Source organism: Vulpes lagopus, chromosome 5 (assembly GCF_018345385.1).
Source record: "Vulpes lagopus strain Blue_001 chromosome 5, ASM1834538v1, whole genome shotgun sequence".
Lineage (NCBI taxonomy): Eukaryota > Metazoa > Chordata > Mammalia > Carnivora > Canidae > Vulpes > Vulpes lagopus.
This window is the reverse complement of record NC_054828.1, coordinates 59,080,581-59,096,358: the sequence shown is the minus strand read 5'-3', so window position 1 is coordinate 59,096,358 and position 15,778 is coordinate 59,080,581. Positions and strand designations below refer to the sequence as shown.

The following is a 15,778-nucleotide window of genomic DNA, read 5'->3' as shown; positions in this document are numbered from 1 at the left end:
GGCTGGGCAAAATGGGTGAAGGGGAGATGGAGATATGGGCTTCCAGTTATGGAATGAGGAAGTCACAAGAATGAAAGGCACAGCATGGAGAGTAGAGTCAACGGTGTTCTATTAGCACTGTGTGGTGACACGGATGGCGGCTACACTCTGATGAGCACAGCATAGCATGCAGGCTTGTCCAATCACCTGAAACGAGTGTAACATTGGGTGTCAACTCTACTTCAACAGAAATAAATAAACAAACAAACAAAGTAGGCTTCCCATCACTGCTGGCCTGGGAGCTGCCCTGGGAAGCCCAGGTCAACAGCGCCAGATGAACACAGAGTCTTCCAGTCTCCCCCTCGCCATTCCTCTCTGCTCTCCACACCTTTCCCTCCCTGTGGATCTGTCTAATAACAGGGTCACCAAGACAGATAAAAGGTGGGACCACAGGGTGTTGGTGGGGAAGGCAGAGAGGACAAGGTGCAGGAAACAAAGAAGTAATTTTGGAATATGAGATAATCCAAGACAGGGTAGTCTCCAGTGAAAAGAATAGTCACCATGTGATTGAAAAGAGGAACGGGGTGGTGGGAAAGCAGTAGGAAGAGGCACAAAATCCACACAGGCTTGGAGGAAGCCCCGCCTATTCAGATCACAGAACACCAAATCATGGTGCTCCCCGAGTGCCACAGGGACCCGAGGAATTCTTTGCGGAAGCCAACTGGCCGTCACATAACCTGCTCTCTGCAACCACCCATGCCTTGCACCCTGCACCTGAGAAGCCAGGTCCAGGTAACGCAAAAACAAAGGTCAGGCCTTGTTACTTATTTAACAGAAGGGCTAGCTGGGCAAGGAAGCCTTCTAAACACTGATGGTTTCTTGGAGGGGGGGTAGTCTGAGCTGCATCGAGGCTTTAATTTGGCCTCTATGGACTTTTCCTAACTGCAGCACCCGGAAGGAGCATTATCAAGCTCCAGCACCATCTCAGCTTGGGAACTTGTGGCTTGGGTTATCTGTCAAGGGCATTCCTGGTAAACCAGTCCAGTTAGCTTACATGTCTGTCCTGTGTGATCGAGTCTGGTTGTCACCCATTGTACGATGAAATTCTAGCAGGCTGTCGTAGAAAGGACATCCAGGGGAAAGAAACAGTTTATTTAATTAAACTAAAAATTTGTGGGCACCGGGGTGGCTCAGCAGTTGAGTGTCTGCCTTTGGTTTGGGTCCCGGGATTGAGTCCCACATCGGGCTCCCCACAGGGAGCCTACTTCTCCCTCTGCCTGCCTCTCTGTGTGTGTCTCTCATGAATAAAAAAAGAAAATCTTAAAAAAAAAAAAACACTGAAAATCTGTTAGGAGCTAAGTTCATACCAGGCATAATTAATAATCATCAAACCTTAAGTAGATAATAATCATATACACAGCATCTATGTAACTCTCAATAACACTATACTGTATCCTAAAAGCTGTCACTTTTCCTCCACAAATATTATATGAGTTAATTCTGATTATACAGCTTTAAATTAACTTTATACAATGTACTTGGGAGTAATAAAACACACTCAGGATGAAAGAATTCCTTGAAAATAAAGAAAATGTACATACTCATGACAACTGACATATCTCCAAAACTTTATTATGTTAAATTCCCATAGTCTGTTCTGCATCATCTACGTTGTACAAAAACTTTTTTAAAGAAATACACTCTTACAAATGCATTTCTAGTGGTTCGCATTATATTCTAAAAGAGCAATCAGATCCATGCATTTGGCTCCTTGCATTACTTAATGCTTTCCAGGAATTGTTTAATCCAGGAAAGAAGAATATTCAGTTCACTGATGGCTTTGTAGATTCCTTTGTTTCCAAGCTGCAGATAAAGCAGAGAGATAAAAGCAGAAATTTTTCACATTTTAAGAAACAGAGTACTCAAAGACAATGACTTGAAATCCTTACCCCATAAAACGTGCTTTTCATCCTGGTAATCGTTTTCATCTCTCTAGCTGAGGAAGCACAGGAAATCTAATAAATCAACAGAAAACACAGGTTACATTATTGGAGAGGCTCTGATAGTTTTTTTCTATCAATTCGATAAGCATTTACTGAGCAGCTATAATGTCCTGGACATAAGTGTGCAATGGCAGGTAAATAATAGTTGGTTTCTGTCATCACAGAGCTTATAGTCTCATGACAGAAGCAGGCAATCGATTTAAAAACAAACAAAGAGTTACAAATTACAAACTACAATTAAATCTGTGTTTTGGAAACGCCTAGGGTCTATGATAGGAATTTACAGGAATGACCTATTTTCAACTGGGTGGTCACAGAAGGCTCTCTTTTGAAGAACGACATTTAAACTGAGATCTGAAAAATGAGAAGGAGCTAGTGAAGATAGGAAAGAGAATGCTGGGAGCATGCCCAGGAGAGAATAACTCAGGCAGAGAGGAAGGCGTGCAAAGGCCCTGGGGCAGAAAGACTTAGTGTTTCCCAGAAACTAAAACGAAGGCAACATAGCTAGAGCAATCCAAGCTGGGAGATGTAGGAAGCATGGAAGATGTAGGAACTGACAAGAAAAGAATTCTCTTTTTGAAAAATCACCCTGTCTGCTATGTGCATTGCATAGTACAATATCCAGTTGTTGACTGCCAGGAGAAAGGGCCAGAAAATACTAGTTTCTCCAAAAGGAGAAAGAGCAGGTTGACGTTTTAAGATGTCTAGTATCCAGGCCAGGAGAAACCGCCAGTCTCCTTTGTGGAGGTGAATTTCCAGTCCTTATCTGACCACAGAAATCGCTTGAAAACCAAGTGGGAGGACATTAACTTTGTCCTCTATTCACCCACACATTTCCATAGGCTTTAGTAGAAAAAAAAAATGTTTAAAAAAAGGTGAAAATACCTAATTTATCTCTTTAGTTTTTACTCATAGAACTTTAGTGTTGGAACAGACCAAGGAGATCGTATAGGCCAATTCTTGATTTGCAGAAAAGCAAGCCAAAGCCCAAGTGGTTAAGTCACTTGCTGAAGGTGTCACAAGAGCTCCTACCCTAGTGATAAAAGAGTGCTGGGCACATCAACAAAAATAACAATTAAAACTCAGGAAATGGAAGCAGCTAAATGACAAGATTTATCAAAACATGGCCAATGTCAACCAGCAGGTCCCTTGAGGCCAGAACACAAAGAGGAGGAGTGTGGGGAACATGGGGAGCATGCAGGCTCCTTTATTTAGAGAAGATAACTGAAATGACTTGACAGTTATATTCTGAAAGCTGTTCCAGGGCGTAAAGGTGGTGAGGGTGTCATGACTGCCAAACTGGGGACTCTGCTTTCAGGTCAGACCCTGCGTAGGAAGCAAGAGATCCTTCTTTTGAAAGGGGGCTTCCCTGATTAAGCACAGAAGACATGCAGACACAGAACATTCTGGTAAAGTATAGTTTGCAGGATTCGCAAGCATGGCATTGGACTTCCCTGTGATCAGAAGAGGACATTGCCACCCAGACCAGATCCAATGAGGCCAAAACAATGAGTTACAGGTCCAGGATAGAGATGGCCAATGTCAGAGAGTACAGTCAGAAAAAAATCCATTCATTTATTAAGCAAACGTTGATGAAGTGCCTACTGTGTGTAAGGCTTTAGTGCTAGACATTGAGAACATGATGATGAACAAAAGGAGTTAGTAAATAAGAGTTGTAGAGAGAATTCCCAACGAAATATGAGATCGATATTAGAAGGTAAAAATCCGGCAGTCCAGGAGCTCTCTTCTTTATCCCAATTCCCTTTCTAGTGATGAGAAAAAATACTCAGAAGATTGTTGGTGGAAAATAGGAACAGTCAACAGGTATCAGGCTAGCATTATGTAGCAGGCACTAATCTGAAGGCTTCAATTATATGAATCGCACTCAGTCCTCCCAACAATCCTATAAGGTACAAGCTATTGTTACCCTCATTTCACAGGTTAGGAAACTGAAGCATGGAAGGTAATAATCATGGTACTTGGAAATGCTGAGACCCGAACCCAAATATTCAGACTCTGGAGTCTGTACTTAAAACCACTCTATTATTGTGAAGGAAAAAAAAAACAGCATAACTTGGAAAAGATATTGCAACTGAGCCAGGCTTTTGTTGAAAACATTCAAAATCCAGTTCCAAAGAGAGATTAGTTCAAAGATCTCTGCTCTGCATGGCAGCAGGGAAATGCTGGAAATGGCTTTAAAGGGCTAAAGGCTGATTGGCAGAGAGACAGAGGCAGATTTCAACTAAAAAATGGGTGATGTGATAATATACAGAAGAAATCTCGTGATTGGTGTGCGTGCACATGTGCTTCTTTGTTCATTTTGTGTTTTAGACTGGAGCTACAAAAGGAAATTTTAGAAATAACCAAGTCTAGGACCAGTGAAGGTAGTGGCTATAGGAAGAATTCAGAGAAGTCTGCCCATGATTTTATAAATAAAGAGTTTGATTAGATGCTAATTCCTTCTAACCTGAAACTGTCTAATACAAAAATAGTTGGTCAAATCTTGCAATTGGATGAAAGAGAACTTCATCGAGAGAATCAATACTTGCCTAACCCCCGTGGAGAAAGAGCACAGTCAGCTTAATTGACTGCAGTATGTGAGGTCTTATAAATACTATTTCAGATGCATTTAAAATAACAGTTGAGGAAAGTATATCAGTGTAGCTCGTTTTAAAAAAACTAAATGTCAGTTCGGCAAAAGTATGGGCTCTAAGACATCAATACAACACTACTGAGACCAGAAAAGTTTATAGGAAACCTAGAAAGGAAATTTTTAATTAGCATAAGAAAGCATAATTAAATTTGTGTCCAAAGAGCTTGCATGAGGACACCTGGGTTGCTCAGTGGTCGAGCATCTGCCTTCGGCTCAGGTCGTGATCCTGGGGTCCTGGGATCAAGTCCCGCATTAGGCTCCCCACATTGAGCCTGCTTCTCCCTCTTCCTGTGTCTCGCCTCTCTCTCTCTCTCTCTCTCTCTCTGTGTGTGTGTGTGTGTGTGTGTCTCTCATAAATAAATAAATAAATAAAATCTTTAAAAAAAAAAAACAAAGAGTTTGCATGAAAGGAGAGAAAATGACTAAACTATTAGCCAAATTCATAATCAGACATTCAATTTTAAAAAACAAATGACAGGTAGCCAATCCCAAACAAATATAGATCAGAAGAGTTTACAGGATATTGTCCTATCTCTATAGTCTCCATAACTAACGGAATCAACTGACATGTATTAGTGTATATAATAACTTCATTACATATGCTACAATAATCCTAGACCCTTATTCAACATTTCTCCATGTTCTAGTCATAGAAAAAACTAGAGTTTCCAAATGCCTTAAGTACAAACAGATACTAGGGTAGGATAACTTTACTGCAGATTTTTAAAAATTTTCAGTGTAACTGTTTATCAGAATGAGTCCATGCATGAACGTTAACTGGACTTTTTATGGTGATCATTTCACAATTGATACAAATACCAAATCATTATGTTGCACATATGAAACTAATAGAATGTTATACATCAATTATATGTCAATAAAAAGAGTCAGTCCATGTAACTTAGCGCATGGAAGGCTAGAGCTGTGCCCCATAATTTTGATAGAGAAGTTATGTATCACTAACCAAGGAGTGATTTGTCAACAGATTCTATAATATCATTAGAAAATATATTTTTTATCTAAACCAAAAACTCAAAACTGGTCTCTTTAAAGAACTTCTATAAACTATACACATTATACAAGTTAACACTAGCATAGTCACTGAAAAGGAATTTGTTGGTTGAGTGAACCACTCCTTTGGAAATTGTTGAGAAAATGTAATAGGAAGAAAATTAGTGTTCTGTGCAATGAAAGCAATAAGAAAAGACACTAAAAATTTTATAGAACTACTATATGCTAGGCACTCTGTTATATTATCTCATTTAATTCTTCCAACAACCACAAGATGAGATTATTGGTATTGTTGAAGACAGGTTTTGGAGTTTGCAACTTCATGAGAGAACAACACAGGGTTGGTCTCACTTCCTACTTCTGGTTTTACCAGTTCAGGCAATTGCAATTTTAAAAAAATTTACCAGGATAAATAATTGGCAATGCTTCATAAGTTGATAAGTTAGTTGCAACTGATGATACAAATTACTTATTAAACACACTACAAGAATTTGAGACACAAATACTGTATTTGCCAAGACTTACCAGACTTGAAAATTAAGTATATACAATAAATATAAAGAAATATATCTAATTACCATTACTATTCAGGCTTTCAAAATGTTAATTAAAGTAGATCATGACATCTTAAAAATAAATGGATTTTTTTCAGTTTCAACTTTGATCACTAGCAATTAGGCAAATTATTTTATTTATTTATGCATAAGAGACATAGAGAGAGAGGGAGGCAGAGACACAGGCAGAGGGAGAAGCAGGCTCCATGCAGGGAGCCTGACGTGGGACTTGATCCCCAGTCTCCAGGATCATGCCCTGGGCTGAAGGAGGTGCTAAACTGCTGAGCCACCGGGGCTGCCTGCATTTTTTTTATATTTACATAAGTCAACTATCCAAATGCCATTTAGCCAAATTATATGGCTGGCAAAGATTATAAAAATAAAAGTGTTTCCATTAACCATAATTTATTTCCTTTGAACAATTATACCATCTGAATTACCTAAATCAGATTATTTAAAAATATAGTATTTTATTAGGTGCTGCACAATGCCTAGAATGTTACCAAAAACAAAGAGATGACTCTCAAATACAGTGGTATTGGAATTCCACATTGAATGGTCTACCATGAGAATTATTATTGGGTGCTGTTTCTTAGGAGTGGCTCAATAGGATGCCAGTCTTAGTGGATTTACAAAGAATCCCAAAAGGATGGAAGCTTGTAGAAATCATAAATATTCCTCAAAAATGAAAACTAATTTAAACCCATGAGTTAATAATAACAATAGGGCAAAATAACAACTCATTGATCACCTTGGAAGACTGTTTAAAAAGTAATCCTTATATTGAAAACCGGTAAATAAGGAAGAAGAATTAACTACTTGTTCTGTCTTTCTTATATGATAAATTTCTCAGGACAGCCAAGTAGAAAGGGGTAAGTTCTGTTTATGGAATACCCCCACTTATAAATAAAGAAGGTATAATAATATTTTTAAAGTACCATTTTGCAATGCCTTAGGATTACATAGATCTAGACAATAATTAATGACTGCTAAATGATAAACATAGGCACCATATACATATACCTCTGATGAAAAATACACAACACTACATATGAATTGATTCAGCCCAAACATCAAGCCTGAATCTGATCAAGTATCTATGTGTAATTACCAGTGTATAGAAAAATAAAGAAAAAATATTAAATGACTCTACAAAAATTCAATAATCAAAATACAGACTATGAGAAACTTTGTAAGGCAAATGATCCAATATCTTTCACAAGTAAACTATAAAAAGAATAGAAAAGAAAAACAAAATCTGAAAATTCATCCTCAATAGAACTGTACTACAATATATGTTAAAGGAAATCCTTCAAAGAAAAGGAAGATGACACCAGAGAGAAACCTGGTTCTACACAAAAGAATGAAGAGTCTCAAAAATGGCAAAACACAGAGAGTTATAACTAATAAGTTAATAAAATGCCTAAAATATAATCTTTTTTTTAATCAACAAAAAAGAAGTCAGAAAGAGAGGAAAATGGAGCAAAGAACAGGCTGGGTAAATAGAAGACAAGTAGGGTGGTAGATTTAACTCCAACCATTTAAAAACCCAATCACAAAAAAATAAAAAATAAAATAAAATAAATAAAAACCCAATCACTTAAAAGTAAATGGTCTAAACCTACAAATAAAAAGAGTAGATAAATATACACACAGCCTAAATGTGTGCTGCCTATAAGAAATCCACTTTAACTAAAAGGCACAAATAAGTTAAGTGTAAAAGGACAAAGAAAAATATATCATGCTAATACTAATTAAAAGAAAGCTGAAATGGTTCTATTTGTATCAGAAAAAGTGGGTTTCAGAACAGAGTGTTATCAATGACAATAGCATACTTTTTATAAAATTAGGGGTCAATTCATGAAGATAACATTGCAATCACAAAAATTTATGCACCTAATAGCAGAACTTCAAAATACAGGAACTTCTACCAGGGATACTGATAGAAGTTCAAGGAGAAACAGAAGAAGCCACAATTCATGTCAGAGATGTCAATAATTGATAAAATAAGTAGAAAGAAAATCAACAAAGATATAGAAAAATTGAAGAGCAGTAGCCACTAATGGATCCAGCTGATATTTCTAGAACACCTCACCCAACAGCAAGACATTTGTTCTTTTCAAATACACAAAGAAAGGACATTTACCAAAATTAACCGAATTCTGGGCCATAGAACATAGCTCAACAAATATAAGGAGATTTGAGTCATATAAAGGATGCTCTCTGACCAAAATAAAATCAAATTAGAAATCAAAATCAAAAAGGCATCTGGAACAATCTCCAGAGACACTAACACTGAATGACACCCTATGAAATAACCAATGATCAAAGAAGGAATCAAAACGGAAATTAAAAAGTATTTCAAAGTGAGTGAAAATAAAGCACAACACATCAAAGATTGTGGGATGTCGCTAAAGTTGTATCAAAAGGGATATTTATAACACTGAACTCCTACACTGAAAAGATAAAAAAACCTCAAGCTAATAACCTCAGCTTCCACCTTAAGAAAACACTGAAAGATCTTGAGTTAGTGACCCAAGCTTTCACCTTAAAAAAAAAAAACTGTAAAAAAAAAAGAGTAGATTAAACCCAAAAAAGGAAATAATAAAGTTCAGAATGGAAATCAGTGAAATCAAACAGAAAATAATAAAGAAAATCAACCTAAAAACCGGTTCTTTGAAAAATCAGTAAAATTGATTAATTTCAATAAAATTTCAGAAAAAACGGGTGAAGACAAAAAATACCAATATTCAGAATGAGACAAGTGACATCATCCTATACTATATAAAATATTTAAAAGATATTAAGGAAATAGCATAAATAATATGATGACTAAGATTTGGTAGATTTGATGAAATGAATAACATCATTGAAAAACACAAGCTATCAATGCTCACTCAAGGAGAAATCAATAACTTGAATGGCCTTGCATCTATTAAAAAATAGAATATTTAGCTTAAAATCTTCCCATAAAGAAAACTCTAGGCAAAAATGACTTCACTGGACCAATTGCTTTAAAAAAAAAAAAATGGCTTCAAAGGACTAATTCTATGCAAATCCTTCCAGAAAATTGAAGAGGAAAGAATATTTTCCAACTTACTCAATGAGACCAACATGATACTATTTCAAAATGAGACAAAAGTATCACAAGTCAAGAAAACTACTATTAGAAGTAGTAGTTTAGTACTAATAGTAGAAAACTATTAAAAGACTAACATCCTCATAAATGTAGATGCAAAAACTATTAACAAAATTTTAGCAAGTTGAACTTAACAATACAAGACAGAGATAACACATTATTACCAGACAGAGTACACCCCAGAAGTGCAAAGTTGGTTTCACTTTGAAAATCAATCAATTTAATTTTTATCAATTGTCTAAAAATAAAAATCACATGATCACATCAATAGATGCAAAAAGGCATTGACCTAAATATGAAACCTAAAACTAGAAAAAATTCTAGATGAAAACACAGTAAAAATTCTTTGTGACCTTGTGTTAAATAAAGATTTCTTAAATATGGCACAAAAAAGTATGACTCGTTGAAGAAAAATTGATAAATTGGATATCACCAAAATGTTAACTGTTGGGCACCTAGTTGGCTCAGTTGGTTAAGATTTGCCTTTGGCTCTGGTCAAGATCCCTGGTTCTGAGACCAAGCCCCATACTGAGCTCCCTACTTCTCCCTCCCTCTCTGCCCCCCACCCCGATTGTGTTTGCTCGCTCACTCACTCTCTTGCTCTCTCTCAAATAAATAAAAATAAAATATTTAAGAAAAACATAAAACATCTTCTCTGCAAAAGACACTATTGAAATGATGGGAAGATGACATAGACCAGAGGAAAATATTTGCAAATTATATATCTGAAAAGGATTTGCATGCAGAATATATTTTAAAACACACATAATCAAAACTCAGTAAGAAAATAACCAACTTAATTCTTTTTAAAAGGCAAAATATCCAAACAGACACTTTGTCAAGGAAGATACTTTGGGGACATCCGGGTGGCTCAGTGGTTGAGCCTTTGGCTCAGAGCATGATCCTGAAGTCCTGGGATCGAGTCCCACATCGGGCTCCCTGCAGGGAACCTGCTTCTCCCTCTGCCTGTGTTTCTGCCTCTCTCTTTCTCTGTGTCTCTCATGAATAAATAAATAAACAAACAAACAAACAAACAAATAAAGATACTTTGATGGTAAACAGGCAAATTAAGAGATACTCAATTTCAGTAATGAGGAAATGCACGTTGAAAGCACAAGGCGATACCACTACCCTCCAACTGCACTGGCTGGCGTAATATTGACCTTCCCAAGTGATGGCAAGGATACTGAGTAACAAACCGTCACACACTATTGGTGAACACGTAAAATGGCACAACTGCTTTTGAAAACAATTTGGGGGATCCCTGGGTGGCGCAGCGGTTTGGCGCCTGCCTTTGGCCCAGGGCGCGATCCTGGAGACCCGGGATCGAATCCCACGTCAGGCTCCGGGTGCACGGAGCCTGCTTCTCCCTCTGCCTGTGTCTCTGCCTCTCTCTCTGTGACTATCATAAATGAATAAAAATTTAAAAAAACAAAAAACAAAAAAAAGACAATTTGGCCATCTTTTACAAAACATATGCCTAACCTACAATCCAACTATTCCATTCCTAGGTATTTACCAGAGAGAAACGAAAACAGCTGTCCAAAGACTTGTACGTGAGTATTCATAACAGCTTTATTTGTAACAGCCAAAAACGGGGGGAAGAAAATAACCAGCAATAGGTGAATAGATACAGAAATTGTAGTAGATCATTACAGTAGAATACTACTGGGCAAGAAAAAGGCATAAATTATTGGTACACTCGATAACATGGGTGAATCTCAAAATAATTATGTGGGGAAGAAAAAAACAGACACAAAAGAGTATGACACATACACCCTTTCCATTAAAGTCTAGGATATGCAAACAACTCTATGGTGACAAAAGGCTGATCGTGGTTCCCTGGAGGCAGGGCCAGAGAGGGAGGGCATCCCAAAGGGACACAAAGAAACTTTTGGAGGTGATGGATAGGCTCCTTACCTTAACTGTGGAGATGGCTCCAGAAGTGTGCACGTACGTCAAAACTACCAAATTATATATTTTAAATGTTCAGTTACCTGTGTATCAACTGTATCTCAGTAAATCTGTTAACAGATACATCATAAATACTAAACATACACAAAATATATATGGAAAATGTACATACTACTCATGATTACACTGATGCATGGGACTCATGAAACTTCCGGCAGGTCTAAAGCAACATATCGACCTTCCTCCAAGCTTCTTCCTTCTACACTGTTCATGAACCCCTACCCCCAACCCCCAAGTAAGAACCTTAGGCTCATCGCCGACTCCACTGTCTTCTGCAGACTCTTCTTGCCCTTCCCTGCGACACTAGGGCCCCAGCACTGTACTCCAGGCACATTACTGCAATGCTCTTCCCATTGATTTTTCTCCCTCGAGCCTAACCCCCCACCTGCACCCCTCCACCCCTCACCAAAGAGGTCTTTCTGAAACAGAGTTCTTGATCACGCCATGCCCTTCGATGGCTTTGCATGCTTTTCAGGATACAGTCTTTATCCTTGGCCACTGGTATCATGCCTTGCTTGACCAGGCCCTTACCAGCATCTCCTGGTTAAAATTTAACCACCCAGCCTCCTCTTCACATTCCCCAAGCCAATTCCCATTCACACTAGATTTTCCTGAATATGGTGTGTGGTTTCATGCCACCAAGCCTTGATCAAGCTTCTCCCCTGCCATTGCTACCCCTTACTCCTTGGGAAATTAAACTCAGCCATGGTCTCCTTCAATAACACATCATGCCCTCCACACCCCAAGGCAGATAGAATTAACTACTTCCTTCCTGGTGCTTCTACAGTGACTTCGTCACACAGGAAATTGGGCATCACACATGTCACATTTCATGATTCCTTGGCCTTCTCAGGTTACATCTCTTTGCCAGTAAGAGTACAAGCTCCAGAGAAGCAGGGACCAAACCACACTGGCCTGTCTCACCCAGGAAAATATAGAAGCAGGCCACCCTGCTGCGAGCCTGTTTGGAAAAATTAAAAAAAAAAAAAGCCAATTTACAAAACTGACTTGTTTCTTTTAACCACTTAGTTTCAGTTGATTGGGTTTCCATTTATTTGTGTTGACAACACCATCTTCAGGAGAGTTCAGTGTTGCGTATTTCACTTCCCTTCTTATTCGGGAGAAGGATATATTCGTAAGAAGAAATCATTCACTGACTAGAGCAGGTGCTCGGTAAATTTACATTAAACAGGTACCAGCTTCTGTTATCAAAAATACGCAATTATGATTGGCCAAAAGATCAAATGCGAGCCCAGCACTGATTTCCCTAAAGCGTGTGTCTGAGAAGGCTTTCCAAAGCTCAGGCTAATCCTCTGATTTTTTTTTTTTGAGTCTTCACAGTAGTGGTTGCTATACCCCAGGGCATAAATTCTACAGTTTATGAGACACACTAACTGGAGCTAGCAATGGTTAGCTTTGGGGAGAAGAAGGTAAGAAGGGGAGCCCTGAAGGAGCTGGCATTTGGGGAGGTACGCTGGGTGTGTGCTGGGATGCGGCCACTAGGGGGTGCCAGCCACCAGACCCGCTGGAGAGCTGCCCCTCTGCGCCCTTGGGCACCGCCCCTTGGGCTGGGTGGCCCATGTCCCTGAAACAAGTGTCTCTATTGGCAGTGTCTTTAATGACAGGGCTCTTCAGGAAAAAAATTAAAATCAAAAATAAAATTAAAAAAAAAAAAACCCAACCCTCCAAAACCAAATCAAGGCAAACCAGAGGCCCTAGCTGGTTGTATGTCTTCTAAGTGTTTCGTCTAGAACACTGCTTGGTTTTGGTTACAGCTGTCATTGTGTGTTCTCCAGCTATGTGAGCGGAGGAAACCCAACTGATGGGGGAGACAGACACGGCTCTAGGGCCTCGGGTGTCCAGACACACTGCACAGTATCAGGCCAGGATTTGTTCTAGTGCCTCATCGTCCTTAACAACTTCATTTGAAATAACTTTAAATCTAATCGGATGGCTAATGCAATGAACAGCACCTACACAGGGGAACCAGGTCAACACTAAACAAAACACACGACAGGGGCGCCTGGGTGGCTCAGCCCATTAAAGCTTGTGTCTTTATCCAGCTCAGATCCTGGGTGCTGGGATCCAGGCCCCGTTGGTGCTTCCTGTTCAGCGGGTAGTCTGCTTCTCCCTCGGCCTCTGCCCCTCCCCTCTGCTTTGTACTTTCTCTCTCTCTGGCAAACCAACAAAAACAAACAAACAAAACCAGGCCGAAAAGGACCCCTGTCACCAGACCCTGAAATGGGAGCAACCCCCTTCTTCCTTTAGCCTTGCTCTAGCCTTTGGTGACTGCCTACTGTTCATTATTTCCCCGAGTCCTTCAAGACATAGTCTCCTCCTTTTCAAATTTTTCAGCAGTGAAAATGCTCTTACTGGGGATAATAATATTTAACCAGGTGTGGAGGGGGAGGGGAATGAAATGTAAAATTGTATGATGATTCTGCTAAATTTAAGAGACTGTTTATACTATCTCACTGTCTTAATAAGATGAACACAGAGGTCAAGTAGAGAAAAAGCCAGAGAGAAGTGAGTTTCTTTCCCCTGGTTTAGACAAGGGAACTGCTCAGAGCATTCTCTCTCCTTCTACAGAGATACCAGTTTGTAATTCTTATCATTGTGCTTATTTGAATGGAATGCGAGGGTTTATGAACCACCATACAACCCAACTCAAATAAGGACATAAATGCAAACTAACCAAAGAAAAGGAGAAGGCAAATGCACTGAAATTTTTCACCTGGCTGACCAGCTCACCCACATAAAATGCCTCTGTGCTATGGTCCACAACTTGAGATCCTGGCCCCTTTTATGGACCACAAGGAAAAGACATCTGAGCTCTTAAATAAAAATCAACCTCCAACTGCTCAGCGTTTAAGTCTCAATGACCATAATACCCCAGAGTACAGAGCTCGTTCCCATCTGGCAACCCAAGGACTGGCGGCGTCGTCACTGCTCCCTCTGCCTTTGCACCTCTGCAAGGTACAATCACAAGAGGCTGAGAAGGTGTACTTGGAACCCAAACAGGATCACAGAAAAGATTTGCCATTCCCCACAGAGGCAAGTCAACTAATACTGCAGGCATCCTGGCCTAATGATTCGGGGGGTTTTTGTGTCATTTTTCTGCACTGGTCTCTATGACTGTGGACGTTTATAGAGAAATGTGGTCACTTTTACCTTCCTGATTAATTCCCCATTGCTCCTGTGACCATGACCGTACTCCAGCATCACATAATTTAAGTACCAAAGAAGACATAGCACCCTTTTTAAAGCTTTGACTAAGACTATGCCTTAAAAAGGACGTAACTACTAAAAAATTGGATAAATAGCTGAGATAAAAGTAATCTAAAAGCCCTCCTCTTCAATATGGGGAAGAAAGAGAGAAGGAGAGAGAGAGAAAAAAAAAAGACAGACTAGAATAATGTTTGGCAAGCTTGAGAAATATTGCCTTGAGAAATATTAGGCAATATTTAATTTTATTATTTATTATTTTTATTTAATTTATTATTTATTATTTAATAAATAATAGAACAGATGGCTTGGGAATCATATATAGAGGGAATGATAAGGAGCTAAATGAACATTGAGTATCGTTCCATGTTATTTTAGATCTTCAGTATGTCTTAGGTGCTGTTCTGTAAGAAATAATAAGCATAGTGGCTTTATGAGTTCTAATGCTTGTTCAGTGCTGGTTCACTGATGATAAACTCTCCATTTGGACCACAAGCCAACAGTTCGAAAGCCTTTTCCTCACCCTTCGATATGGAGAAAGATTCCCACATGCTGGTTTCTAGGTAGGTTTCTGGGCTCAAAGTCACCGTATTTGCTGGGCGTACTTACACAACGGCTCAGCTGCTGCCTGAGGCTATGAAGCTCTTCCACAAAACGTATTTCCCTGCAGACCTTTAACTGGAGTTGACCAAAAACATCTTCCATGAAGAAGGACAGAAGCTGCTCTTGGAATCTGCAGTTTTTCTGTAAGTGACACACAAGAAATTGCATAAGATAAAGCCTGAAAAGCTTTTGTGAAATGTCACTGGAACCACCCGCCTGATTATTACTCGACGGCCATCTGGAAGAACTAAAATGCGGGGGAGAAAGCATCAAACAAGTAGAAAACATGAAAAAAGAGATTTTAAAAAACCCTCTGGCTTACCATAAATAGGTTTTTTGTTTTCTTTCTTAACAATCGTACATTTTTTATGCGGTCTTCCTACAATAAAACAAAGAGAGAGAAGTTTCACCCAGAAGTACACATGTCCTTTAAACCATCATTTGAAGCAGAGTGCCTGATACTTACTGGAATTGTTGCCTTGAGCCACGCTGCCCTGACGTATAGTGTGTCAACGGCTTGGGACAGTGTCCCCCTTGGGTAGCAACCTTTTGCAGAGGAAGACTGCTTGTGCTTGGCAATGGCAAGAGACAGAGTGGCAAACAGCACCCCAGACCTCAAAATGCAGTTCACCTGCAT

At 39.1% G+C, this 15,778-nt stretch overlaps 1 protein-coding gene across 1 annotated transcript; it reads right to left on the bottom strand.

Moving 5' to 3' along the window:
* Nucleotides 1-1,631: 1,631 nt before the first annotated feature.
* Nucleotides 1,632-15,778, bottom strand: IL26 (interleukin 26). The gene is made up of 5 exons (XM_041754197.1): nt 15,608-15,778; nt 15,464-15,520; nt 15,148-15,282; nt 1,929-1,994; nt 1,632-1,842 (listed from the first exon to the last, which is right to left on the bottom strand). The coding sequence occupies exons 1-5, from the start codon at nt 15,776-15,778 to the stop codon at nt 1,756-1,758; spliced, it is 516 nt and encodes a 171-aa protein (XP_041610131.1). The 3' UTR covers nt 1,632-1,755.

What these genes read in the sequence shown, in the direction of transcription:
- IL26 (XM_041754197.1), bottom strand. Translation starts at nt 15,778, where the DNA reads ATGCAGGTGAACTGCATTTTGAGGTCTGGGGTGCTGTTTGCCACTCTG. An exon ending in GGCTCAAGGCAACAATTCCA is followed by an intron (nt 15,521 to 15,607) that starts GTAAGTATCAGG and finishes GTTTTATTGTAG; the next exon opens with GAAGACCGCATAAAAAATGT. An exon ending in AAACAAAAAACCTATTTATG is followed by an intron (nt 15,283 to 15,463) that starts GTAAGCCAGAGG and finishes TGTCACTTACAG; the next exon opens with AAAAACTGCAGATTCCAAGA.